Here is a 13,054-nt window from a genome sequence, read left to right on the forward strand (position 1 = left end):
GATGTCCAACTTCTATATTTAATATTTTGAAATAAATAAAATTCAATTGCAAGTTTACATATGAACAGCTGCTGGCCTACCCCATGACTTCAGGGACTGCGGGGTTGAGAGGGAGAAAGTTGATGTTGCTATTTTACCTATATTCGCAAAAAGATGACGTATGTTAATTGAGAAGGGTCTTTTTAGGATTCCTGAAGGTTAAGGCCTTCAACTGGGGGTGATATCTTGTGGCCTCACAAAGCTGCCGGAGTTTCTCTATTCCAGAATGGGTCTATTTAAAAGAAGGGGGGGGGGTTGATTTCCAACTATCTTTTCTAAATCAGTCACATCCAGAATACTTAAACTCAATTTTTTTGTTCAGTTTTGCTTTTCGTACAGTTGGTAGTTTTACCTCAGTATGTGCTTTTTCTCACACTTTCTTGAGGCAAATCATCAGTGTCACAGTGATGGAATCATGTACACTGGGGAGAAAGGTGACCAAGAATGTAGTTAACTCTTGATCCTGGCCAAAGAGAATATTGTAACTTCTCTCTCCTGTGCTAAAATATACAGAATGTATTGTCAGTCGTAAACTTTCTTTGCATCTTAATAGGAAGGCACAAATCCTCGCACCATCATAGAACCTGTTTTGTAAGGCCACTATAAATTGTGGCCACAATAGGCTAAAATAACTTACCTTTATTTGATAGAATATTTATTCCAGTTGACCATAGACCTTTACATACACTTATTTCCCACACTGTTTAATTTCGTCTCCTTCCACCCAAAACGATTCCTACTCCCCCATGGGATAGCAATGTTTTTTCTTTGGGCCATCATCTCAAACATTGTGTATGGCCTAATGGGAGAAGAAGGAACAGTGTGTCTGTGGTTCATGCTACTGTATTTTTAAAGACAATTTAGAATAAACTTGCATATTCTTTTCTAATACAGATCTGCAAAGATAAAACCTGCAATGCTGAAGTTATTACCTTAGTAGCTATTGCTAAACTAATTGGACTGAACTAAAGCCCAACTGAGCATTTGCTGTTTAACTTCATCACTGTAGCCACAAAGGCACATGTGCATTCTATGTCATTTGCATTGTCTTCTGTGTTAAAAATTCTAAATCAGATGGTTGTATATGTACATTAAACCACTGTTCTTTAGCTGCCATGTTTGTATGACATTATGACATTCTAGTGTGCTGTCCAGACCAGTGCGGAGCTGTGTCACCACCTGCCTTGCAACCAGCGGTGCCTCATGATGTTTTGCCGCTGTAGTTCCCAACCTGAGCCCCTCACAAACAGCCAGCAGCAGGCGGAGCACACCCTGAGTGTCTGTGTATAGCTGCAGCCTGCCATCATACTCCAGTCACACTCTGGTTTCCACCAGCCTTGGTTACCACTTATAGGGCAACCCCAACACACTCCCAGTCCCGAATTTTCCCACAAAACGCGTACTCTGTACTGTCTAGCCCTCTCCTGGACAGTTCAGATATTTTAGGTCCATTGCCCCTCTAAGAGGATCAATATCCAGTAGTTTGCTATTTTAAATGGAGTTACCCATACAGTTCAATTTTAATGCAACACCGGATTAGATTTGATTAAAGAATAAAACAAGTTTATTTAACTACAAAGAGAGAGAGAGAGAGATTAAGTGAGTACAAGTATAAGGCCTTAAAGTCAGAAATGGTTACAGGAAAAATGAAGATAAAATGTTTTCTAGTGTTAAAACTTAACAAGTTAGACTTGGTTCAAGGTAAAATTGTTAACACATGCTCCCAAACCAAATTCTCAGGCCAGGATCTGCTCCCAAAGTCTAAAGACTGTTTCTTTTGTCATCTTAGGTGAAGATAAATAGGGAGAGAGAACTTGGGGTGTTTTGGGCCCTGACTTGTATAGGTCAGTCACCCTTTGAAATGCATTTTCCTGAGGATTACCCTAGATAAAGTTCATTCCTGCTGTGAGGATAGAGACAAGGAATCTTTGATGAAAGAGATTTCATGCTGTTGTTTGCTAAGATTCAAATCTGTTTGTTCCTGACCCATTCCTTGCCAAAGAATGGCCACTTGACAGATGATTGGCCATCAGTTTTAATGACACCTGGCAAGAAGTCTCACCTTGTCCTTTGTCTCTGAGATACAGGTTTACCCACTTCCCAGACTTGTCTGGTAAACATCTTCAGTCATGATTTCAGCTTATATTCATAACTTTACATACAATGCTGCTGTAGCCATTTCACCATGATGTTATTGACCAGAGAGTTATTAGTGATACCTTTGTGACATTACCCAGGGTACAATCTGAACTTATGAACAGCTGTGTCCCCTCAATTCTCCAACCTGGGGTGCCTTATACACTGTTTCGCCGTGAGAACTACCACTCCTGGTCTGCTCACATACAGCCTCCAGCATGTAAGTTACTCCCAGCTATGGAGTATGAGTGCTATAGCCAGTCGCTCATGAATTATACTACAGAGCAACACCAGCAAATTCCCAGTTCCAGACTTTCTCCCAGAAATGTATGTGTTGTACTGCCCAGCCCTCACCTGGACAATACAAGCTCATATAAACTCCATCATTTTATTAATAGAAAATGATACTCATGAATCTTGTTATCTCAAATGGATTTTCCCAAACACACTGGTTTAGATAACAGTAAAACAAGCTTAATAACTACAGAAAGAGAGATTTTAAGTGACTACAAGTAATGAGGCATAAAAGTCAGAATTGGTTACAAGAAAATAAAAGTAAAACACAACTAATGGCTAACTTAACAAGCTAGAGTGAATTCACGGCAAAGGTCTCTCTCACCACAAGTTCCAACAGTCTTACTGGCTGAAACTCTTTCAGTCAGGATCCCTCCCCAGTCCTATGCTGCTTCCTTTGTTCTTCAAGTGCTGTTGATGCCATGGGTAGAGAGAAAGAGAGAGATTACTTTGGACATCTCTCCTTTCTTATAGATCCTTCTCTTTTTTTTGTCATCTCCAGCTAAAGTTCAGGAGACAGAAAGTCTGTGTGAATGGAAACTCCCAGCTGCTCCTTTGTCAAGATGTAGGGGTTTTTTACCCACACCCGCTTTCCTGCCAAAGAAAGGCAACTTAACCAGGCCCATTTGATCTTATTGACACCTGGATGAGGCATTGGCTAGCCTTTTATCTCTGGAGAACCAGATTGTGACAGTTCTCCAGATTTGGAATATGTCTTAGTAACATCATATAGTAGTATCTTATAGCTTTACATACAATGTTGCCACATATATTTTACTAGAACAATAATGAACAGCAAATTATGAGTTTTAAAGTGATACTCACAAGGCATGCTTTGTACAAGATTTATCATAGTCCTATAAAGGGGGTGAACATAGGGGTACAGACTGTCACAACCATACAAGGCATACTTTGTACAAAAATTATTACTATGGTGTGTAGGGTGTGAATATAGGAGTGCATTCAGTCACAGACATACTAGGGGATGAACCTAGTGTTTCTTCTCCAGTGCTAGTCCAAGCAAAACATGGAGCATGTGTTGCTTATTAGTGTCACCTGGTTGTAAATATTCAGTATGGGTTTTTGGCATGTAGTGCTTTTGCTCGGAAGCAGTTTTTACTTGCTTTTTTCCTTCTTCTCTCAGAACCCCCTCATAATTAGCTGTATGCACAGAGACACCATCAACTTTCCTGAAGAAGGTTAAATTCCTGTGTTTCTGAAGGAGATAAAGTCAATACCTGCTGGTCCATCAAGAAGGCATTAAAGGAGGATTGAAGGGAGCTTGGTTTAGTTCTGCCATCTGAGCTGATTTTTGTGGTGCAGAGAAAGTGGGGGGAAGCTTTGTAACATGTTAAGGGGGAAATGTTGTTGCCTCATTGCCCTGCTTCTCAAAGTCAGTTGAGACATCTCTCAACCTGTAACAACCACTATTCTGTAAAGGATTGCTCAAGAAAGCACCAAGTGGCTGGGGTGAATAGCTTGATACATAATAATTTTGTCATACAGTACAAGTTGAATTTTACTTAATTGACTCTGAGGCATTCAACCACCATCAAAATAGTCTAAAAATCTGAAAGACAACAATAATCAAATCAGACACAACGATGTTCCCACAAAGCAGAGAAATCTTCATCAACAAAAGGGATCAGTTGTCCATTGGCGCAAAGAATGAAGGGTGGAGGGAGAGAAGGAGTGCCAAAAAGGTCAAGAATAGAGCAACTGAAGTAACTGGGCTTTGCACCATACTCTGAAAACAGCCAGCAAAAGATTGACATTCTAGGGCCTATTCTGTCTTTATTCAGGTTCTTATGCCATGTCCATCTTCATGGAATTCAAATGTCCTCAATTATACAGAGGTGAAACAATTTGCCTAAGGTTACATGGTGGAAGAGCTACCAAAAGAACCCATTGTCTCGTGACTCCCAGCCCTCTGTCCTATTCAGTAGACCATGCTGCCTCCCTATGGGCTATTTTTTCACTTCTGGACATAATGATTTTAAGGGAAGAAGATTCTGGATTCATTCTCCTCCTTCCTTCTGATACTGTTCATGTTTCAAAAATCAACTCCCATTAGCTACAACTTGCAGCCTTAGCACAAGAGAAGACCAGGACTGGAAAAAAATTCAATTCATAACTTAAAACATGCAAGTGTTTTATAAAAGAATATATGTTATGTTAGTGTTTTTCACGTTTTTAAAATTATATATGCTCTAAAACTTTACCTTATGCCAGTAGCCTTGCCTCCCATCAGAGATTGGAACAGTTGAAGACAGTTCTTACCCCTCTCCCCTTCACAATTTTCTCTTCTTGTTCTTCATCTCCTTGGGCCCTCTACCTCCATTTATCAATTGCAGAAAAATCCCAGCGAAGCTCTTCTTTGGCCCCATTTCTTACCAGTTTCATATTCCCAAAATAGCTGCCATCATCTCAGTGTCTTTCTCCCATCTATCCTCCCTTATTACGGAAATGGTGACATTTTCTGGGGCTCATCCATCTGTCAGCAAGATCTTCTAAAAGGCAGCCTGCTGTGGCTCAAATCCTGATTGGTTCAGCCTAAGGCCAGAGTCTAGCAGCTCATTCACCACTGTAATTTGGTTGATTAGGAGCTCTGGGGAAGTCTTGCTTCAAAGAGAGTACTCACTAAAATGGTTAAACTGCAGCACAACTTCAAAATGAATCCAGTTTATATTTTGTAATTTGAGCATGATTAATTTTGTGATGGACAAATTAACAATAATTGAGATATTAGCACAAAAAGTGTGTACATTTTAATTAATATTGGAAAATCTTGTTTTCTTTTTTCTAGATCGTTGGACCTTCCGATGGCTCTAGTTACATTATAGATTACTATGGAGCAAGGCTTACCAGGCTGAGTATTACCAATGAGACATTCAGAAAAACACAGACGTATCCTTAAGTCTGGCAGGAAGTGTCGTCTACACACAGGTGCATTTTGATTGATTGGATTCAGTAGTCCACTGAAATTCCTGATAACTGATTTATATTAATGACACTTTATTAGAATTATGTAACTGCATATTAAATGTTGTGTATTGAAAAAAGCTGGTAAAGATATTAGAGAAATGTCATCAAGCGCAAGGCTTCACATCAGAAGTCTCTTCTGTGTGACTGCTCCATTTCTGTGAACACGTAGCTCATGACTTCTAGGCTGTGCTACTTGTGAGTTATGCAGATATTCATAATTTGCACTGTCAATGTTTTATCCAGGGCCGGCTCTGGCTTTTTTGCCTGGGGCGGCAACTTCCGCGGGGGGAGGGGCGGCCGGGCGGGGGCGGGGGGGGGGGGGGCGGGCGGCGGGGGGGCCGGGGGGGGGGCGGCGAGCCCGGCTGTGGCCCCACTCTCCCCGGCGGCCGGAGCACCGCGCCGCCCCCCTCCAGGTGCCGCCCCAAGCACCAGCTTGGATGCCTGGTGCCTGCCCTGGTTTTATCTTTCAGTGTGAGTTAGTAACAGGCAAAGCATCTGGGAAGAAATTTTGGCACTGTTGAAGTCAGTGGGAGTTTTGGTATTGATTTCAGGAGGCGTAGGATATCATCCCGAGTCTAAAACCTGTGTCACTGTTTCCAGGATTGTAAGGTCTCTGTAACAGTTATGAAATGGACATCTTTATTTTTTTGAAAAATCAGAAAAAAGACTTAATAGCTTGATTTTAAAAAGATTGGTCCAAAATCTGAGAGGATTTATATCCTTTGCAATCCTATTACCTTCATGGAAAACCTCTTTAAATTAAAGAACAAATTTGAGTGAGGTTGCCTGATTTGGCTCACAGTTTAATAATGAAAATCAGCAGCTGGGGAAGGGATAGAAAAGTGTAATGCCATAAATAGAACACCCTCATTCAAAAGGCACAGTAGATATTATGCATCAAAGTTAGAATAGAACCTGTTTATTTTGCCTGTATTATACCTTCAGTCTCAAAAAAACCCCAAACTTGTTGACTTTCATGGTCAGATATCAACTTTATTACTGTTTTAACCATCATCTGTGCGCCATCTTTTTCAAAATAGTTCTTACCAAACATATGTACCTATGTTTTAATGAAACAGAATATGTCAGAAGTAAAATTTTTTTATACTAGTTAAATAGAAGATGTAATAAAATATAGGTATGTGGATTTATCCCTCTAACCTACACTTCTTTTATTTGGTCCTTGTTGACAAAGGCATCTTGTATTTTAATGAAACATATATCCTGGGCATCTCACAAAATGCTTTGTTACCAAACTTCCGTGTGACATCCAAGATTTACCAAAAATAGGTCATGAAAGACACAGTGAGAAGCTTCAGTGTTGATGTTTGATAGTCAATATCTTCATACTGTTTAATTTAAACATTCCCTTAACCATTTAGTAGATTTGAAACAAGCTTATTACAGAAAAACTGTTTTAATTTGGACCAGAAATCTATATTACATTGTCTTCACTATAACCTCTCACATAACATTTCCGGATTTTTTATTTATATACAACCTTCAAAACTATTTTAATATTTCCTTATCAATGTTTTCTTAAGCGATATATGAATTTTCCAAAAACCACTATTTCATAGAAAATTTGTGTCATTTCAGCTAGTCAGTTTCCTTTTAATCTAAATTAAGGATAAGTATAAAAAACACCATACATAAACATAACCTTACTTTTAAGCAATCAGGGTGTTATCAGTATATGCCACATATGAGAAAAGTAAACCATGTATGGGTTTAAAATTATTTATATTGAGTACATTTAAGAAAGGTACAGTTCAAGAACACAGTTATTTAGCATGTCCAGACTACTTGCAGCGTTCCATATTATTATCTTTTAAACGATGCTGAGGCTGATTTGTGTGTGAAAACTTAAAGTGGATGAAAATTTGACATGTTGGCAAGTCCATCTGTTTATATAAAGTCTTTGTACATGTCTTTGTTACACCACTCCCAAGAACAGAAAGTTTAGCAGGGAAGAGCATCTGTCAGTACAGAGGCACGTTGTGTGGAGACTCAGCAAAAACACTATTTTTTAAAAAGTACTATTTTAGGCCTGTCCACCTTGAAAGTGTTTCCATCCTTTATTCCCCTTCATATAACTGCAACAAAACATGGAGTGATTGTTTGTGTCCTTTTCATACTGCTCAGGATTGTACGATTTTGCCACCCATTTCATATTCCCTCTCCTCTATGTAAGAGCCTGTGTATGGTGGTGATGTTACACCCAAGGATGACTAGACAGAAAGGCCTTCAAAGTTCTGGCCAACTTTAATTTCTCTCTTCTCTTCAGATTATTTTCCTCTGACCCTTCTTCTTACTAACTGTGTCCCTCTCCTTCACATCCCTCCTCAAAACATGCTGCTTCTATGAAGCCTTTCAGAAGTTGACATTGTCACCGTGCCTCAGTGGGTCACAGCTGAGAATACCAGATTCAAGACAAACTGCTGAGAAACGGGGCAGACCCACCCCAAACTGGTGGTTATTCTTCCATAAGATATACCAAGCCAGTAACAAAAGTAAACTCCTGGTTAATGAAAAGTTAGAAATGCAGTCTCCTTAGGTATCCCAGGCTTTGTTTTACCACCCAGACACTAGACTTAATGGTGAGTGGTTATTTAATTTAATTTAATCAAACAAACGGTTCTTCCAATCCCAAGAGATCAGCCACATAACCAGGTCAATATAAAACTCAGATCTTACCCAATAATCACACTGTTGCCAATCCTTTAGTATCTAATATCTAAAGGCTTATTTATAAGAGAAAAGAAAGATGAGAGAGTTAAAATGGTCAAAGGAATATAAGAACAGCCATACACAGTCAAACTAAAAGTCCACCTAGCCCAGTATCCTGTCTTCCACCAGGTGCTTCAGAGGGAATGAACAGAACAGTTAATCATCAAGTGATCCATCCCGTTGCCCATTCTCAGCTTCTGGCGAACAGAGGCTACAGACACTATCCCTGCCCATCCTGGCTAATACCCATTGATAGACCAATCCCCCATGAATTTATCTAGTTCTTTTTTTGAACCCTGTTATAGTCTTGGCCTTCACAACATCCTCTGGCAGAGTTCCACAGATTGACTGTGCGTTGTGTGAATAAATACTTCCTTTTGTTTGTTTTAATCCTGCTGCCTATTAATTTCATTTGGTGACCCCTAGTTCTTGTGTTATGAGGAGTAAATACACTTTCTTATTTATTTACTTTCTCCACACCAGTCATGATTTTATAGACCTCTATCATATCCCCCCTTAGTAGTCTCTTTTCCATGTTGAAAGTCCCAGTCTTATTAATCTCTCCTCATATGGAAGTTGTTCCACACCCCAGTCATTTTTGTTGCCCTGTAATTTTTCCCATTCCAATATATTTTTTAAAATGGGGCAACCACATCTGCATGCAGTATTCAAGATGTGGATGTACCATGGATTTATATAGAGTCAATGTATTTTCTGTCTTCTTATCAAATACATACAAGCATTGCAGAGTTTTTGTATCAGGTTTGAAGCAATGATGGAATAAACTGCTGGCTTGTAAAGTCTCTGGTAACTTGCAAAAGACTGGAAGCTCCTCAGTCCGTTGATTGGAATGCTCCTTTTAGTGTAAGTCCAGAGATCACAGCAGGAAAGAGGCAAAATGGAGATGCTTCCAGGGTTTTTATACCTTCTCCCATGTGAAGGAAACTTCTTTGTCCCAAACAAAGCCCTCAGTGCAGTTTGTGGAAAAGTACAGGCACAAGACGGAGTCCAGAGTCACATGAGCTAATCACATGCCCTTGCATGCTTCAATGAGTCATAGAAGCAGCCACTACCCATATTCTGGCTAAAACGTCCACAGGAAGACTCACCAAGCATGGATAAGCTTCTTCCATGGCCCATTGTGTTCATTAATGGGCCATCAACTTGAATGGTCCATTCACAATGTACTGGCTAGACTGAATGTAAACTACCTGGTGGGTGTTACCCATGGAGCAAACACATTTGAAATACTGGTACATAGTCAATATTCATAACTTTAGATACAAAGACGATACACACATACAAACAAGGATAATCAGATTTGATAGGTTGTAACTTTTCCATTGATACCTTAATATGATATACTTCGTATAAGATTTGTTGCAATTGTATAACAGTGGTAGCAACAATGATATACATGTCATATTTTAATCATACAATGTCACAGACATCACAAGAGTTACATACCTCCTCCAGCTTTTGCCAGCACATCATTTTGTGCTTGAACTATCTTGTGCGGCTCAACACATGCATCCTCATGTGATTAAACTTCAGCTGTGTGGTCAATACTAATAATTGGAGAGGCTTAACTGAGCAGGCACATGATAATGACAAGATCACTAAAGAAGTAATGAGGTCTGCATTTTCATGCTGTAAGAGTCAGACACTGAATGTTTACCATAAGGACTGTAAAAACATCTTTGCAAGATGTAAATCCAGACCACTGAATTCATGACACGTTGTCTGCAGTAGTAGGCATCTAAGTGTTTATCATGATTTTCTGAATTGCTGAATGCTGTGGAATCCTCCCATAAGTCAAGCTGCTCACCCTATTGTTTCTCTAGTTTTGAGTGATCTTACTATTTCAGAACAAGCCTCTCAAAGGATTGGAGCTCTTCCCTCAATAGTTGGTTTGCCTCTCTCTGTAGAGAAAGGCAATAAAATTCCTAATCATATATCTAGATAGTTATTTTCCTGCCCCAACTCAACCACCAACACCACAGTATCTGACTGCTTCACAGACATGCATGAACTTATCCTCTCAGCAGCCCTGTGAGGTGAAATATTACTGCTGTTTTACAGATGGGGAACTTAGGGGCAGAAAGCAACTACTTTGCTGAAGATGTGGCAGAGCCAGGAATTGAACCCATATCACCTGAATGCCAGTCAGACCACAAGACCATGTATTCTCCATAAACATTGTCATTATTTCATTCTCTTTATCTTAAGGTTTTCTATCTACAGCATGCATCACTGCAGTATTGAAGTGTAGTGTAGTACCTAGTCAAAGGAATCACTTTGAGGCACGTTGCATTGATTTGTACAGTGAGAAGGAAATTAGAGAAGGTGGATGTATATAAAATATATACATTATTTTAAATTTTTATATTAAAATAGGAAATACATTGTGGTGTAGTTGTTTGGTTTTGTGTGAGAGTAGGACATGGCTGCATTAGTTGTGCACGTCAACCTGTATACCTCATCATCATAATATGCACATACCACGTTTTCCAGGAAAACTGTTTTAAAAGCATTTTAAAGAGCAAACTCTCTGACTGCTATTGGACTGCAATGATTTAAATGGCAGGGGGAATAGCTAATGTCTCCTGATGCTGTTTTGTTGACTCTGCTGCTTTTTTCTCTCTCCACTTACTACACAGAGATATCACTTCTCTGCTTTGACTTCTGTACCCGATCAAACCTTAAAATGCGAGGTTTTATTGTTTCCAAAGGTGTATTGTTGTAGCTTGCCAGTAAAACTGTTCAGAGCTGCAGGAAGATCTTTGTGTTTGACATGTTCTATCAGAGTTTTTGGAAAACATCTGTTGTGACCCCATCAACTATTGTTTCCTTTGTTCCTCAAGAGTATATTGGGTTATATTTGCTTACCCAGCTCTGTGTATTCAGTCTTCTCACATGTTCCATCTTTTCATGTTTTTTTAGCTTCATGTAGCCCATTTCTGGATCCACTGCCCTTCCTGTTGCTTCTGCTGCAATTTCTGTCACTATTCTATACACAAAACGATGTTGGGAACATTACAGTTGTGTGCTTAAACACTCAATTGGGGAAATGTCAAAGATAAGCTTGCACAGGCAACCATACGTTTCTGCTGTCTCATAGTCATATATTGTGACTGTAATTAATTACATGATTCAATTATATTTCTCTACTATGCCATAATACAGTTCTTTAACCTTAGATACACGTGTACAGTCTGGTAACTTTGAGTTCTTACACTCTCTTCATTGTTGTAAAGGTCCATCATATATTTATATGCACCTGTGGACTTAGGCTTTTTACACAAGTTCTCTTCTCTCACTAAGGGCATGTATCTTAATCAGCAGTCATGTACTAGATATATTCTTTTCAACAAGCAGTTGCAGGAGGCAGTTAACCACAAAAGTAACATAGGCCCCATTCCATTAAAGCAAGTGCTTAATTTTAAGCGTCTGCTTTAGTGTTTTGTTAGATCAGGTTTTAATCAGGGACTGCTGCTGTTCTCCCTGCCCCCACCCCAAAGCCAGTCTTTGTTACACTGTGATGCTTTCTAGTCCTACCAAACTCTAAGGCCACATCTACGCTACGCATTTTTTAACGAGACAGCTGTGCCATACAGCCGTGCCGCTAAAAGGCATGCAGTGTAGCCGCTGTTTGTCGGCAGGAGTGAGCTCTCTCACCAACAAAAAACTTCCACTCACAACGAGCGGTGGTAGCTTTGTCAGCTGGAGAGCTGATGCACCGGTGCTTTTTGTTGGCAAAACTTTTGTTGTTTTGGGGAGGTGGGAAGGGGGTTCATTCCCCGGTCAACAAAAGTTTTGTCGTTCAGGTTCCAGTGTAGACAAAGCCTAAGTCAAAGTTGCTGTCTTTCTTCGTAATTTTCTCCAAATGTTTAACCAGATATTAGAAGACCAAAATGATCCATAATATTTCAAGCATGGTTGTATCAGTATTTTTTCCACTTTAAAGCATATTTCCATCTATGTGCTACGTAACACCCTATTCATTCATACGTCAGCTGCCAAAAATACCTGTCTCTTGTGGACCTCCTTCCACAATTTCTGAAGGACTTTGGAGAAGTTGGACTTCTTCAGAACTATATTAATTAGTATTTAGAGATGACCTGGCACCCAGTCAGAGTCCTTTACATGAATGAAGTCAGGAGAACTGGGCTGGATAGATGCAGCGGCGTATTATCGCCTAGACTGACAAGGCCTACGCCTAGGGCGGCAAATTTATAATAGCAGCATTTTTGTAATCACGGCATCAGTGATGCCGTGATTCTACCAATCATAGCGCATATTGAAACCACCAATGACGGTGCGACGCCATTTAGTAAACATACTCACGAGAATCCTAAACGTTAATAATATGACTGGAAGGAAGAAATTAATCGGTTCTCAGTTTTGGATCCATGCGTGGTCCTGTGCTATAAGCGAAATCGCGCTATACAGATGCGCGTTCAAGCGAGGGTCCGCTATACTTGTAATTTTATTTATAATAAAACTTGTAAATGTTCAATTATTTTAATGATATTTAGCTTCATTTTAGTTCAAACGAATTTATAAAAAAACTAAAACAAGTTCATATGAGGCCAGGGGCGGCAATTATTTCAGGGACTTGGGGCAGCAAAATCATTAATCCACCACTGGATAATGACTTCAACAAGCCTGGCTGCAGGTTCTAGACCTGAGGAATAAGGTACAGAAGAAGCTTGAGAGCATGATTATTTTTTTTTGCCTCCTGCTTCCTGTAGGTGGAACCAAACCCCATAGCTGAATTCCTAGGTCTGCTGAAGCTGCTCTTTAGTACACAGGCAAAGATTTAGCACTCGTGTTCTTTCTCGCACAACAAAGATTAACAGGAGTGTGA

General features: G+C 39.7%; 1 protein-coding gene across 1 annotated transcript in view; it reads left to right on the plus strand.

Moving 5' to 3' along the window:
- The window catches only part of LOC112115929 (TM2 domain-containing protein 1), a 36,045-nt gene that overhangs the window by 21,244 nt on the left and 1,747 nt on the right, over positions 1-13,054 (plus strand). The window contains exon 6 of the mRNA XM_024213155.3: positions 5,276-5,415. Within this exon, the coding sequence (XP_024068923.2) occupies positions 5,276-5,386 (111 nt within the window). The 3' untranslated portion in view covers positions 5,387-5,415. The remainder of the gene's footprint in view (positions 1-5,275; positions 5,416-13,054) is intronic.

The sequence above is a fragment of the Terrapene carolina genome, unplaced genomic scaffold, assembly GCF_002925995.2.
Source record: "Terrapene carolina triunguis isolate 2854851 unplaced genomic scaffold, T_m_triunguis-2.0 Scaffold211, whole genome shotgun sequence".
Classification (NCBI taxonomy): Eukaryota; Metazoa; Chordata; order Testudines; family Emydidae; genus Terrapene; species Terrapene triunguis.